The sequence below is a fragment of the Typha angustifolia genome, chromosome 9 (assembly GCF_048772165.1).
Source record: "Typha angustifolia cultivar Huaian chromosome 9, ASM4877216v1, whole genome shotgun sequence".
Taxonomy (NCBI): domain Eukaryota; kingdom Viridiplantae; phylum Streptophyta; class Magnoliopsida; order Poales; family Typhaceae; genus Typha; species Typha angustifolia.
In genome coordinates this window covers 239,450-254,111 of record NC_133247.1, presented here as the reverse complement: position 1 = coordinate 254,111, position 14,662 = coordinate 239,450, and the positions used below count along the sequence as shown (strand labels likewise).

Sequence of the window (14,662 nt, the reverse complement as noted above, 5' to 3'; positions counted from 1 at the left end):
GTATTGTATGGTATAACATAAGCCGGATTAGTCAAGGCGTTAAGCTTTAGTGAGCTCAGCAGATAGCTAATACTTGCTTCAGGGGAAGGGGAAGGGGAACACAAGGAGAATCGTTTCGTTTGGTTCTTCTTTCCCCTCAAAACACAAAAGAGGATTTTCCTTTTCTTTTTTCCGTATATTAGCATCTATATTTTAACCTTTAAAAGAAAATATCAATGTGGATGTCCTCCTCCCAAACTATTTGGGACAATCAAAATGTGGCAAACCGTCAAAACTTACCTGGCATAAAGTGCCTTCTTTTATTGTCCCATGACACGTAAACATCAACGGAGGGTTGCTTTAGCTATAACATAGATTGCATGCGTAATAGCAGGTGCCATACAAATTTGGAGGAGAATGACAAATAAAAGTGCGACTCGGGAATAAATTGGTTCACATTCCATCAATCACTCTTCGCAACTGCAGCATTGATAGTCACAATTACTCCAAATAGCAGACTGTCAATAAGGGCATTATATTCTATTAACTCCAGTAATCAAAATCTTTAATGTTCTATATCACCATCGCCACACTCAACTCTAGGATTGCCTCGACAACGCAGTTAAAGTGACTGCAACCATTGCAGACATTTTCACTCCACTATAAACGAACTTTTGAGAAATTTGAACATTATAACTATATATCACTTACAAATTAGAATTTATGCCTCAGCACAAATAAAGGGCTGAGAGCATGATATGCGGCGAGCTCCAACTTAAATAAGATCTGGCCAACTTTTACAGCTTTTCTGAGAATTTGACATTACAGAATCAGTACTCTTCAATCCATTGGCCACCATGCAAGCACAAAAATAGCAAGGAGTCAGAACATCTGTAACAGCGAACAACAGTTCTCCCTGCTAATAGTGACGATAGACACTCCCGGATGCCGTAAATGAGAAATCTTCCACGTAATAACTGCTATATAGAATGCTGTAATAGAGGAACATAACTTGAGCTCTGTACCAGCATGACTTTGATCACATATCAAATTAAAAAAAGAATAAATAAGAAAGGACAGGAATTACCTCAAACAATTATCAACATAGAATAAGCGTATGCACACTTGCCGCGAGACATCAATCAATTGGGTGCTTGTCAGCTTGGCGTGAAGTGTATTGTGCAGAAAGAAGAAGTAAGGAAAGGAAAGCACTCGCCACAAATATTGCGTCAAACCAACGGTGATAGAAATCAAATTGAATATCCCCACCTAAAACATCAGTTATGATCATCCTGTCATCCAGATCAGTATATAGTTCAGTGGAAATTTCATGACAAGGCAATTCTGCAGGAGTTCTCAAACATATCTGTGAACATGTGAGGAAATATTAACAAGCAACAATTCCAATTATTCCGCAAGAATAAGAATCTCTTAGTGCTGTAAAGCGCCCATTAGTTCATCTTGCAGCACTGAGCTATGGTGATACAACCAGGGCTGAAAATGTGTCCATCATCATACATTCAATTTGACAATCAATACTCAAGTCGTGCTGGATATCACAAAGAGTTGTGTATCCGGCTCAGTAAAAATGTAAATCTGATATTGATTTGCACAATATAGGACAATATGGATGCAAGTTTCAGTATCCAACTAATACTGCGGTAGTATTTGGGAACAGAGAGTTAATGCAGCAAGGATATGTCGGTATCCTACCCATGTTAACTCCTTAGACAATACATTTTCCAGTCCCTATAGGAAAATAATTTGTCGTCTGCTCACATTTCAGAGGTAATATCAGAGTAGCGCAAGTCATCAAACATTCCAAGTAAATTGATTGTGACAATAACTTCCATTTTTGACACGCATTGCAACTATGCAAGAACAATGGATACCTAAAATAATATTTTGTCGTTGACTCAGTTTCAGGAGTAGTCAGAGTAACAGTAATTCATCAAATGTTCCAGGTAAATCCAATAATAACTTGTCTTTTCAATAGATATTACAACTAAGCAAGACCGGAAACCTCCAATAAAATCAACACAGCAAACAGCAATAGAAGCATAGAATTTTAGCCAAACTCTATACCAGCATATAATATAACCTTTATGTCAAAAGGCCAAACTGAGATGAAGATGCACAGTAGGCACCAAATTAATATACCTGTATTCAGTTGCAAGGCTTTTTCTTATCAGAAGGATAGACGACACAAAGTACATGCCCATGATCTCAGATAAGAAAAGGACAACATTAGTAGTTGATCCACTCCCAACTCTAGAAACTGCAAAGAAGAACTGCATGTTGAAAATAATAGGAGTTATCTCAACATTGAACAAGAAAAAACTTAGTAAAGAAAATTTATATCTTCTTATAAAGATGAATGGAATCAAATCTACATCTCTAGTGTTAGTTTTTCATCCTACATTGCCAGTTAAAACTAGATAGCTAATCCTTTTGAATGCCTAATACTTTGTTGGATCTTAAGGTCAGAGCAACAGAAGATTAGCTACAGACTGTCACAGACAAATAGTCGTAGCACATATCACTTGGAAAGATTAATGATGAAATTTAAAAAAAAAATACCTTCATGAGATTCGTCAGGAAGCCTCGAACAGAGATGACAACCAACATTCCAATGAATAACAATGATATATACTGTTAGCAAAAAAAAACAAAGAAAGTAAAAGCAATGTCAGAACCAAAATATTTCTCCATCTTAGAATTAGTGAGATGAACAACAATGGCATGATTCACCATTGGTTGATGATTGTGTACTTGGGTCATTATTTAATCGACACAAATATCATATATAAAGTTCAGATAGTGAAGTAGCAAATTTTATCTATTTACCTGTGATAGCAGAGCAGCATTGATGCCAATATCAAAGAACTGAAAGAATATGCTGATTGTCATTGTCACTGGATCAACAGAAGCTGCCTGAAAAAGGAGATTAATGTCTCATTAAATTGTATTAAGTAATTAATAATGTGTTGCAAGGATCGAGTAATATGCAAAGCTCAAGGAAATAGCAGCAGTGATCCAGAAGATTCTTTTTGAGCAACATGGTTCTTACCTCTTTAAAAACCACACTTTGAAGAGACTGCAGAACAAAATTACAACAAACCCAAGTTAAAAAAAGCTCCTCAGAATCAACTAGAAAAGCAGGTAATGCTCTATAGTTTGCAAAAATAAAATCCAACTGACAGCTTGACATAAGCAGAAATTTTAGCAAAAACTCGAGATATCCTTATGAAAAGTTTGAAGACATAACAACAAAGGAAAGAAGAAGAAGATTGATGATGTCTTACCTTTATCATTTTGTAGATACAGTAAACTGACAAAGCATAACCTAACAAATTCTGCAGGTGTCCTCTCCATGTCCGAGAAAATGCAGCGGCAATCTGGAGATAATTATAACATGAGCAATACACATATGAAAAACATTAGCCAGTAACGTTCACAGTCAACAACTCAGAATCAAAATTATCACAGAACTACATTCAGAAGAATTACTCCATGGGAAATTAGCAAGTACCTAAAGCAGTTGTCCTGCTTCAGGACCCAATAATCATGACACTGACACTAGGAAATGGAATGAAAATGAATTTTAAAGTGACAATACAATGAATTACCTAGGCAAGGCTAGCTTAAGAGTGTTTCATGTTTCCTTATGAGTAACAGATGATGCGTGTAAAAAAGAAGACTCAATGTACTGGAATAAGAATGAGCAACTAACTAGCACAAAAGAAAGACCTTTGCTTGACGGAGTTCATATATCTCAAGGAATAACTGCTTTGAGAGCTCTTCCAAAGCTTGTACTTCTGCTTCCAAATTTTTTATATCTTCAAAAGAATAACAAAAGAATCAGAAATTGAAATTCTTACTGATGTATCCTTTTAGCTTCACTACCAAAAAAAAAGAGCTTTCAAATACAGACAACAAAAGGAGACTAATTATATGCTCCTACTCTTTCTCATTCACTTCATTCCTTTATAAGTATCTCATTTCTCAGCAAACGAGATTCTCTTCCATAGATCTCACATACAAGTATATAATGAGAACGAACAAGAAAACCTAGTATGAAAAATGAGTTACATTATACCTTAGTTTGAAAAAAGTTCTTGGAAAAATTAGAAAGTCAAATAGTATAAACTCTGCATAGTACTTCCATTACGCAGAGTTTCAGTGTTGGCCCACTGTTTCACCACCTTTTGCAGATGCCATTTCATAACTTCTGTGGGCACCAGCCCTTTTCAGTTCTTGCCACTGACATCTTCTCTATCTTGTAAATTAACAAATAGTATGGCCTATGCTAATCTCTCCTTTAGGGTTATTCTATCACTTGTCCATTACTTTCTATAGAACTAGAATTTAATTCATCTTCTCTATCTTGTACCCAATGCCGCATGGAATTTTTTTTTTACTTTCCTCGTCATTGTGTGTAACATTCTCAAAGAGAGAATACACGATTAAAGAAGGACAAAATCAAAATATATCCAAATTAACATGAAGAAAGAAAGGTAAGCATACCCTGCTCAGTCTGGTCTTCTTGCACAGACCGAATAACTGTTCCAACTATACGCTTGAGAAAAGATCTGGCTTTTAGCTTCTGCAATCAGTAGTTCGTCGATGAGCCACATAGAAAATACGGAAATATAAAGCATCATGTTTTCTCCATATGCAATATGTCTAAAGCCTTTCCGTATTGCAAACATTAAGTATATTCACTTTCACCATATAATCATATAAGGAGACTACAAATACTATCTCAAAGAACAAAATGAAAAGGAATATTTCTGACATGATTCATGATTTAGATATCTAAACTTGATTTTGAGATAAAGGTGAAGACTTAATTAGTCAGTTTCATAAGGACAAATACATGAACAGTGCATCTTAGCATAAAGAGATTCTTTCACAAAGAAGTGATTAATTATCTTCCACTATTTTTACTAACTGAAATCAGATATTACTAGGGATAAAAGGAAATGCCTCAAGTTGATATTTCTCTGGACAGAGCATAAGTTGAGACGCTGGCAATGCCAATCAGGTCATACCAGTGCAGACAAACAAAGCAAGCTATGTAACTATTGAGTAGTTACTTTAAACAGTTCATTAAGTATTTCTTTTCTTAAATACAAAATGTTTATCACAAACAAAAGAAATTAAGTAGATGCTGCATGACCAGGACCTCTTCTGACCCCTGAATCCGCTCCATCTCCATTTGGGACAGAATGATTTTCTTTTTCTTTGTGGTACAGGTCTCCATTGATTGCATTAATTGTCTTTCCAAGCTTTTAATATCTGTTTCATCAATCTCCCTGTTAAAAAAGTAAAGACATCACTCAGAAATCAGAAATTTTCCAGCCTAATTTTGTCTATCAATTGTATTTAAGCTATCAAAGAATGTTTTTTTACATTAAAAAACAGAAGCCAAATAAACTCTAGGTTAGTAAAAGTCATCAAGTTTTCTGCTCTTTGGTTATAATTATAACCAGACAAACGTTCTTTGCAAATTATTTCAAATAATTTTCTGAAAAAAATGTCTTTTAAGTAACTCTAACATGTCATGCCAGATCAACACATGCAGATATTTGAATTGCAAAAGAGAACAATTTGGACTTATGTAGATATGCAACCACGTTAAATATAGCAGTACCTGATGAAGAGGGATAAATAACTGTATGGTAGATTGACAGCTCCAAATCCAGAAAGGACAGCCATGACAGTCACCCCTATAACACCAACTCTGCTGACTAACTGAGGCATGGTAAAAAATCCTAGAAAGAGAATTAAGTCAGATTTAAAAGCTCAAGTAGATGCGATGAAATTAGGAAGAACAGAACGGAAGAGAAATGAGCTTGCTCGGTGAAAATTACAAGAAAGCAAAATAGCTCTGAATTATGTAGCCTTATAAGTTATATCTTCCAAAATGAGACAGGAGAATGATTTTAGCAGCAAAACCTCTTTCTGGAGAAGGCATAGGAAAGTGAATCCCCATGCGCCAAAAAGCATAAAGAAATGCCAGGAGGAACAAGATTGCTCCTAGTGCGGCTCGTTCTCTTCTCACACCTATAGAGGAAAAGGTAATTTACATCATTTCATTTACTAAAGTAATACACAGTAAACAAATGCGCATGAAACAAACATACGAGGATTGCTTATACAATATTACCCTAAAGACAACAAAGAGAAGAAAATACACCCAGTATATACGATCACATTGAGAAAAGCTTACACAGAAACTGTGTGAGATGAAAAGAACAGATACTATTATTTTACATGAATCTATGAATTTCAACAGTGGAGCACTAGAATCTATCGTAGCAATGTGGGAAACTTAACAAGAAGGATGCTCTTAAGGGAGGAAAAGAAGCGATCGACAAGAAAGCTTACCACTGTTGCGGAGCATCAAGTAGCAATGGTAATACGGCAATATAAAGACCAACAACATGATCAAACAGAAGAGATCGACCTTCCAATTGACCCATCGAGCCCTGCAATTGCAACATGAAGAACGGTTGCAGGAATTAGCCAAATCAATCCCTTGTGGTCGCAGAAAACTTCAAGATCTGAAAATAAAATGGATCGATCAAAAAAGAAGAAGGAGAGGGGAGATTACTCTTTGGAGAGGACGGGGAGGATCTCGAAGAGGACGAGCTGGAAGAGATTGCAGGAAAAGGCGAAGACGAGGCTGAAGAGGATCTGGACGAGGGCACGCTTCTCCTCGTACTCCTTGTACAACCGCCGGTTCAGGAACCAGAGCCCGGCCCAGCCAAGAAGGCCAAGGGAACCCACTACCACCGTACCCTCGTAAACCCTCCACCCCCAAGCCATCTCCAATTCAATCTCAATCTCCCTCCTTCTCTCCTTACGTACGACAGAGAGAGAGAGAGAGAGTGAGAAAGGGGTGTTGATGGCTCCTTCACTGCTTACATGCCATGTTTTACCTCCATCTCCTTCTTCTCGGGCTATTTTGATTGAGAAAGAAGTAACTTGTGCGTTTGTGCTCTCTTTCTCCGTTTCTGGGAACAGTGGAAGTTCTAAGATGGTCAAAGTGTCGGTAACACTAACTGGATGGTAGGATGTGGTCCGGCCTGGTCCGGCCTGGCCTGGCCTGGCCTGGCCTGGCCTGGCCTGGCCTGCGTGTGTACCTCAGTACCTACCAACCTATGCTAGACCTTGGCTCCGACCCATATTGTTGAGTTCGGATTCGTTTGCTTGCCAGTATATGTTCGGATACCGAAAGCAGCATATGACAGTATTTACAGATTGGATGCGGGTAAAATTTCTATATCGATCCAAATTTTGGATTCGAAGATTACAATTTATATATTTAGCCAGTACCACTAGTGGTCTATTTCTCATTGGTATAAATATATAAATAAAGCTAGGGCTTTGTTTACTTTGTCAGAATTGGTTCGTAGACTCCTAAATTAATTTGATAATTAAACATCTTTTTATATATTTCATATCTAATTTAATTTAATTTTTTTTTATAAAAAATAATACTATCTAATTAAGTTCTGAGCTTACTTCAAACTATTATAATGGCAAATCATTCTTGGTTAGACTCGCAGCAGTGTCATTTTTATTGCCTAAAAAATAACAGAGGCTTCACAAGGAAACCGGTGACCAAAGAAAAAGACAGTTACGATTATTAGCTGAGACAGATAAAGAATCCGACTTCAGCATTCACGAGTCAAAACGCATCAAACATACAGAAATGATGAATTGGTTGGTGTCATAAGAAGCACATCCACAAACTCGGCAACTAAAAACTCAGAAATGTATTCAAAATGCCGCTATCTCTACAATCCGGGTAAAGCAATTCTTTTGTATTTTGTGCATCGATCACTGAGACGCAACCTCTTCGAGTCCTCGGTAGTCTTCACCGCCGTACTGAGCAACGAGTTCAGCAGCCTCCAATCTCCTGAGATCCGGGTGGCTGTACCAGGATACGTTAAGAGCATACGATCCGAGCACGTAGGCGAAGACAAGAAAGACTAGCGAGAAAAGCTGGAAGTTTGCAAGGAGCTCCCCTCGCACCCGGCTGTCGACGGGGTGGCAGACGACGTCGTTGCCGTCGAGGCGGCAGCCGCGAGGCATCATGGAGCCGTAGAGGGTGAAGGCCGTCTGGTAGAACCAGAGGCCCTGGAGGGTGATCAAGATGCCGTTCCCGAGATCGAGGGCGAAGCAGGTCGGGAAGAGCGCGGCTGCGACGACGGTGGCGATGCAGAGACCGATGAGGATGACAAGGAGGAGATGGTAGTAGCCTTCGAGGCCTTGGTGGGTGGTGGAGTGGAAGTAGAACAGCAGGTACTCCGCACTGAAGGCAGCTGCAGCGATCAGGCACAGTGCTCCCTCCGGCAAATTCAGGAAACTGAGATCAAGTGTAGATGGTTTCTTTAGCTTTCTTAGCTTTCTTACGGATAAAATAAATGGAAAGGGTGGATGCAGAATTCTACTGCAGCTTCAACTAGGACTTTGGTTATATTAATTAAAGCTTCTACATGTTCTTATCCCACTCGACGTATATCATGGACAGTATTGAGCAGTATGCATGTTTTTAGTTGTTGACCCTCACAGAAACGCTAGCTGAACATTTTCTAGTGCTGGTATTTTTGCAAAGAAAAATATGGCATTATAGAAATTAATTGTAATATATGGGTGTGTTTAAAGTCGTAATAGAAAGAAAAAATATGCGTTTGACTCGCCTGGTTTTTTCCGATAAGAGGGCGACGGTTCCATAGAGGAAGAACATAAGAAGCATCCCTCCGTGCTCGAAGTCGTTCATATGGGCCGGGTTGAGAACCCCGCCAACGAAGATCCGAAGGTGGGTTGAGTAGAGAAGCTCGATGCACATGTCCAAGAACGCCCCGCCCGCCACCACGTACAGCTCCAGGTGCCGCACCTTGCCGCCGAACCAACCCACCGGGTTCCACGCCCGAACCCGAAACGATCCTGGATCCGATACGTACCGGCCCACCGCGGCCCAGATGTGCCACAAGCCCACCACCAGGAATAGGCTCCCCGGGAGCACGTGCCCTTTGAACGAACCCATCACGTGGCCTCTCTCCCCCTTTACGAAGTTGCCCCCCGATTACCAAAATAATTATCTCTAGAACGCCGCCGTTGACTCGTCTGCCCTTCTGGCCCCCTCTCTCTCTCTCTCTCTCTCTCTCTCTCTCTCTTTTTTGCCTGTTCTCCTTGCTCCACAAGCTTCCTCCGAGTCTACCGAAGGAATAATAGAAAATGTCAAATATTATCTACTTAAAACGAAAATTATCAGGATAAAAAGGGGAAATTTTGATGGGTTTCTCTTGAAAAAGAGTAAAAAGAAAAGAGAGAGAAGGAACCGAAAATGGATTAAGGAATCCTTAGACCAAAATATAAGATCTACGATTAGAGGAAGGAGATCTATCTTCGAGAGCATTTTATACCGAAAACGGGAATATATAACTACTTTTTTTTAGAAGGAATATATAGCTACTTTAATATATGGGATATGGACGTACCTTTGCTTGTGATGGAAGAGAGGAGGGAGAGGAGATTGAATTGGAAGACCAAATGATGGTAATATTATGAGATGAAGAAAGTAAGTAAGAGAAATATATATGCACAGAGAGAGAGAGAGAGAGAGAGAGAGAGAGAGAGAGAGAGAGAGAAGAAAAGAAAAGATTTCTGAAGATCTTTGCTCTCGAACCGGGATGGGGAGGAAAAGGTGAGAGATCTCGAGGCGTCCTTCTCTTCTTTATCTCTCTTCTTGAGCGCTTCGAATCGCCGATACCGAGAGAAGGAACAAATATAGAGGAAACCAGGGAAAAAAAAGTATATTAATACTTAAATAAAAAAAAGAATAAGGGCAGAGAAGACGAGACGAAACGGAGAAGAGAGAAAACGGTGGAGATTTGAGTCTGTATTCAAGTTTATATATTCATTTATAATAGAGAATTTAGCTGGTTCTGGGGAAGCCGGCTGAGCTGGAAATCGTACCTACGTGGCTGGGATTCTCAACCGACGCGTCGCGCACGTGCTCTCGAATAAGACTGGTTTTCTAATTTCATCTTTTAACTGTGTGCGAGGTGAGAGCTATGAAAACAGTGGTATAGCAATAGCATGCATGGAAAAAAAAAAAGAAGAAGCTTAGATGCACCCCAAACTATTTTTAATTGACGATAACTTCGATCGATGGTGCTTCGGCTTCGGCGATATTTTTGACCCCTGGATTCTCTTAATTTCGTCATTCTTTATTCATTTTCTTAAAGTGAGTCATAGTTAGGTTAGTAGGGCCAACAGCGTTCGTTTATGCTTTAATGATGACCATTACTTTTTAGCGCATCGTTTCTCATAACATGTGGTCGATAGAATATCAAAATCAACACGGAACCAACAATGGAAGATGGATCGAAAGAGCAGCCTTTTGAGGTTATCATATGGGATTACAAGTTAAGATGCTCCTTCAAATACAAAGTTATAAAGACCGCAAGACTTATGTCTTGCTCATGTTTGTCAAAGAGGTTTCCGAAATGAAACTGGTTTAGAGATCCAATGATCACAGATAATGGGGATGAAGTGCCCCCATTCGTAACCATCGTGTATTTATAGATGGAGCAACGATAACACTGGAAGCTACAAAGAAACCTTTCGTATGATATGACCAATGAGTACCCACTCTTCTTAAATAAAAAGGAGAAAAGTTGCAGGTCCTCAGATAGAAGAGACTGGGATTCAAATAAACCGAACCACTCAATATCATGACATTACCTATACCAATCCCATTGCACTTTTTGTACCGAACCCGGCCATGCTTCTGCATGAAGCATCTCTTTCCTCAGAGAAACATAATAAGGCATAATTTCTTCCAAGAAACCAAATCCATAGACATAGAAACTGACAGAAAAGCACTACAAATGTTAACATTTTTTGAAATCTTCAGAAGACAAGAGATAAAGTTTGAGTTGTTTATTTCCTAGACATCTGACAGTGGAAACCTTTCAAAACACTGTACCATAAGACGAGGCTACAGGACAAGTAGTTGAGGGTTTATGCTTTCCCACTATAGAAGGAAAAAAAAAAAGGAGTATATATATGTAACGTCTACCAAGTGATTAGCAGCTTGGTCACTCACAATCCTCACCAGATTTCTGGACCAGTACAACCCCAAGAGTGACAATAGAGGCATAAACGGAATTGGGCAGTCTCTGCACCACCTTGCCAACACCAGGAACTCCCTCAGTTGCCCTCTTTGTCATCAACGCCACCGATGGAGCCACTACCAATGCAATAATCAGTTTCAAACTAATCGCATTCAGGGAGTCAGCAGTCAATTTTCGGATGAAGTCAGCAAATTCTTCGCGGTCAAGAAGCCCATCAAGGTTAATGTCATAATCCTGACAGACAAAACAGATAATAGTTACACCTTGTGGACTTCGATAATTACATGGCATTACACAATGTCAGTGCAATAACTCGTAAGTGTCTATAGAATATTTTTCTGCAGCTGATACAATTTCACGGTAAATGGATAGTCTAACTAAATTTTGCATGAAATTGTGAATCCATCACAGATCTTTCTGATCTGTGCTGTTGAAAGCTAAATCAACCAAAGCAACTATGTGAAAGTTCCGTCCTCCTTTTACCAGATGTGGTGTTGCAAGTCCGAAAAGCTTAGCAAGGAAGAAAGCTGGACGAATGAGACGATCAATTTTCATTTATATGTGGTCAGCCTCAGTAGTACTTCACCACTGCCCTTATTCACTATTCATTCTCCATAATTATGAACTTTGATAAAAAAGAAAAAATCTCAAACTTTCATAGATTTCATGTGTTCCTTACAAGCATTCGAAGGCCCCTCTTATAGGCGTTAATATTTCTAGATCCCACTCACTTTGAGATAAATTTAGAGTGAATATGTCAAAATAAAATAAATGAAACAAATAGGAAATGTTTAAAACAATACCAAAACTTACTGTAAACCTTATGATCATGGAAAACCACTGCCTTTTCTTTTTATTGGGTGTTGCTGAAGCCTTACAATCAGACACCCACATGCAAACATTTGTGTAATGACAGAACCTTTATGAATATTTCCAGATCAATCATAAGTAAGATTCTTCAAAAACTGACTTTTTGTGGAGATATGATTACGACAGACTCTGATTTACAGAGCAGTTAAAAACTTTAGACAACATTCTAGAAATATTCAGGTTTCTCCGTGGATTTTATATGAAGCAAATCTTTACTAGCTTTGGCACAGTCATCTAATATCACACCAATTCAACCTTTGTCACATCAACAACAAAATATCAATTCACATAAATATTGTCAAATTACCATAGATTACAGATAGTAACATTTTCAAGGAATATTCTCCTGTATTTTGTCTGAACCATCGCATCCATTCCTTTCTTATCAACAATCTCTCAATGAGATGAATACAATTCTATTACACTTAGGGGCTTCAAGGGGACAAACATGGATGTGCTCCTTTTCAACTGCATAGCTATCTAAGAAATTTGGTACGTAAGTGGATACATCACAATATTTCCAAAATTGTATAAATTAGGCAACTATTCTTCATGCAAGACCAATAAAATGCATGAGCTTTATTGTGATAAGGTTTATCTATCCACTACAAGCAACACAGACCACTGATTCAAAAGGAACCAAATCCTAACCTCAAGAATGGACAATAACATAAGCAACATATATGGTTTTAAATGAAAGTAGACTCAACTCTTGCCAGTAACCTCTCTAACGAGGATTTTATTTCTCTGGTGCTAAAGAGAAAAACTAGACAATTTTTGTGGCAGATAAATAATATAAAATTGCTGCGAAATGCTACCGCCCAACTTTCTCCAAGAAAACCGGAATTTAGAAGAGTAAAACCCAAATGTCAAAAGGTTCCAAGTTTTTATATTTAGTAGTACTTGGTCACTGATTAACATTTGACTCCTACCATAGAAACAGCTACTAATAAATAAATGGACAATTATATCCGCTGTTATTTAACTTTCTATTTGAAACAAAGATGTTCTGAAACTCTATGCATAACCAAATTATCAGTAAGCCTCACTTATATAAAAATTATGATTAATCACGAGATTCCAACTTAAAGATTCTTATTAATATCTAGCAATAAAGTATCCTCGAAATAAATTTATTGAGTAAGCAATAGTGCCTTTAACAAAATCGTTGTCCTTATTTTTAAGGACCAAAAGGCGTATAAAGTTATAAAACAATCCGAGTGAAATAAATCGCCAAATTATTATCTACGAGTTCATGTTTAAATCAAATATGCTATTAAATACTTAAAAACCCACATGAATCCAAGTGATTCGAAGGCCTGAAACGCCGATAAAATACCAAATTAAGCATATACCTCCATCATAGTTTTCAGCTTCGCCTTCGAGGGGGGATCATGGTGCGGCCCAGGCAAGTGCTTGTTGATATCACTTAAAAAGAAAAGGATTAAACCAAAAAACTATGTAGAGATTCTGAGTCATAGGAGATGGGAAGAGGGGTGATTGCTCACTTGTAGACACATAAAACGGCGATATAGAGATTCTCAAACGAGAGGCCATTCTCCTTCTCGGAGTCATCTTGGAAGCGATCGAAGACCTTATCTGTAATCTTCCTTACCTGTCTCTCCTTCCATTGCCTCCCTATCCGAACCCATCAAACAAAGATAAAGATTTCCTCATCGATTACCACAGCAATTATGCGAGAAAAAAAAAACAAACAAATTGGTAAGACGACAGAGGGGTGGAAGCTACCATTTAATTTTTCTTGAACTGTGCCTAAAACCTGCCCCATTTCCGAGATACGAGAGAGAGAGAGAGAGAGATGGGGGGCGATGATTGATGATTACAATGAGGAATAGAGGAACGTGTGGTGTGGTATCTTGTGATTCTGTCCCTTTTATTCAATCTAAGCTAACGGTGGGTGCATGCGATGCACGTGCATACGCTGTAATATCGTCGAGATATTTGGAAGGGTGAGACTGGGCTACCAAAAGTGTTTAAGAAAGGCGGGAATTTAAAACTATCATAAATAATTTAAATACGATATTAGATTAATCTAAAATCCTCTAATCTAAGCAACAATTTTCATACCGGTTTAGTTGCTCTTGTTAATCACGTAGTCATATATAAAACTCTTAAGACCTACATGCCCAGAAAAACAAAATAAAAACCATACCTCCCTCTTTACACAAATTTTCTACTTACAAAAAATTATCAGTTAATTAATAAATTTTCTATTAAGAAAAATAGTTATATTGAATAAGCTAAATCGAATCATGGAGAAAACAAAGTAGAAACTATAGTTATTTATGCAAGATCATCTAACGAAGTAGATAATTAGTAAGTCGCTTTCATTATAAAGAAAAGTTCATATCAAGACGAACAAGTAGTTTCAATAATAATTAATGTCATCTGCTTTAAATGGGCGTGAAAGAGACGTTACCGGTGTTTGTATACACGAGCCCAGCACAACCAAGCTGGGCATGTTGTTGTTCGACTTGGAATTTAATTTTTAAAATAATTTCATATAACATGCCAGAAATTAACGAGCTAAAATCTTGGCTCCTATCAAAATTAGAGCTGACTCTCGTTCAACTTGTTTGGATTCTTTAACTTAACGACTAAGTCAAGCTGGTTTGAAACTGAACTCAACTGACCCA

At 38.1% G+C, this 14,662-nt stretch overlaps 3 protein-coding genes across 3 annotated transcripts; all 3 read right to left on the bottom strand.

The window, feature by feature from the left end:
- Nucleotides 1-498: 498 nt before the first annotated feature.
- On the bottom strand, nucleotides 499-6,995 carry LOC140767748 (GPCR-type G protein COLD1). Its single transcript, XM_073107775.1, has 14 exons — nucleotides 6,599-6,995; nucleotides 6,373-6,473; nucleotides 5,941-6,048; nucleotides 5,636-5,756; nucleotides 5,168-5,297; nucleotides 4,507-4,585; nucleotides 3,730-3,818; nucleotides 3,285-3,377; nucleotides 3,050-3,076; nucleotides 2,827-2,913; nucleotides 2,560-2,631; nucleotides 2,140-2,270; nucleotides 1,067-1,271; nucleotides 499-971 (listed from the first exon to the last, which is right to left on the bottom strand). The coding sequence occupies exons 1-13, from the start codon at nucleotides 6,811-6,813 to the stop codon at nucleotides 1,118-1,120; spliced, it is 1,407 nt and encodes a 468-aa protein (XP_072963876.1). The 5' UTR covers nucleotides 6,814-6,995; the 3' UTR covers nucleotides 499-971; nucleotides 1,067-1,117.
- Nucleotides 6,996-7,537: 542 nt separating this feature from the next.
- Nucleotides 7,538-9,883, bottom strand: LOC140767164 (uncharacterized). Its single transcript, XM_073106981.1, has 3 exons — nucleotides 9,495-9,883; nucleotides 8,694-9,210; nucleotides 7,538-8,359 (listed from the first exon to the last, which is right to left on the bottom strand). The coding sequence occupies exons 2-3, from the start codon at nucleotides 9,038-9,040 to the stop codon at nucleotides 7,831-7,833; spliced, it is 876 nt and encodes a 291-aa protein (XP_072963082.1). The 5' UTR covers nucleotides 9,041-9,210; nucleotides 9,495-9,883; the 3' UTR covers nucleotides 7,538-7,830.
- Nucleotides 9,884-10,870: 987 nt separating this feature from the next.
- On the bottom strand, nucleotides 10,871-13,912 carry LOC140767219 (uncharacterized). The gene is made up of 4 exons (XM_073107058.1): nucleotides 13,755-13,912; nucleotides 13,514-13,643; nucleotides 13,361-13,433; nucleotides 10,871-11,369 (listed from the first exon to the last, which is right to left on the bottom strand). The coding sequence occupies exons 1-4, from the start codon at nucleotides 13,792-13,794 to the stop codon at nucleotides 11,100-11,102; spliced, it is 513 nt and encodes a 170-aa protein (XP_072963159.1). The 5' UTR covers nucleotides 13,795-13,912; the 3' UTR covers nucleotides 10,871-11,099.
- Nucleotides 13,913-14,662: the final 750 nt, after the last annotated feature.

Coding starts and splice junctions, on each gene's coding strand:
- LOC140767219 (XM_073107058.1), bottom strand. CDS start 13,794: ATGGGGCAGGTTTTAGGCACAGTTCAAGAAAAATTAAATG. Junction 13,644..13,754: donor AGTTCAAGAAAAATTAAATG/GTAGCTTCCACC, acceptor GGGTTCGGATAG/GGAGGCAATGGAAGGAGAGA. Junction 11,370..13,360: donor AGCTGAAAACTATGATGGAG/GTATATGCTTAA, acceptor TTTGTCTGTCAG/GATTATGACATTAACCTTGA.
- LOC140767748 (XM_073107775.1), bottom strand. CDS start 6,813: ATGGCTTGGGGGTGGAGGGTTTACGAGGGTACGGTGGTAGTGGGTTCC. Junction 5,298..5,635: donor TATTTATCCCTCTTCATCAG/GTACTGCTATAT, acceptor CTTTTTTAACAG/GGAGATTGATGAAACAGATA. Junction 3,378..3,729: donor ATGAACTCCGTCAAGCAAAG/GTCTTTCTTTTG, acceptor AATTATCTCCAG/ATTGCCGCTGCATTTTCTCG.
- LOC140767164 (XM_073106981.1), bottom strand. CDS start 9,040: ATGGGTTCGTTCAAAGGGCACGTGCTCCCGGGGAGCCTATTCCTGGTG. Junction 8,360..8,693: donor CTCTTATCGGAAAAAACCAG/GCGAGTCAAACG, acceptor ACTTGATCTCAG/TTTCCTGAATTTGCCGGAGG.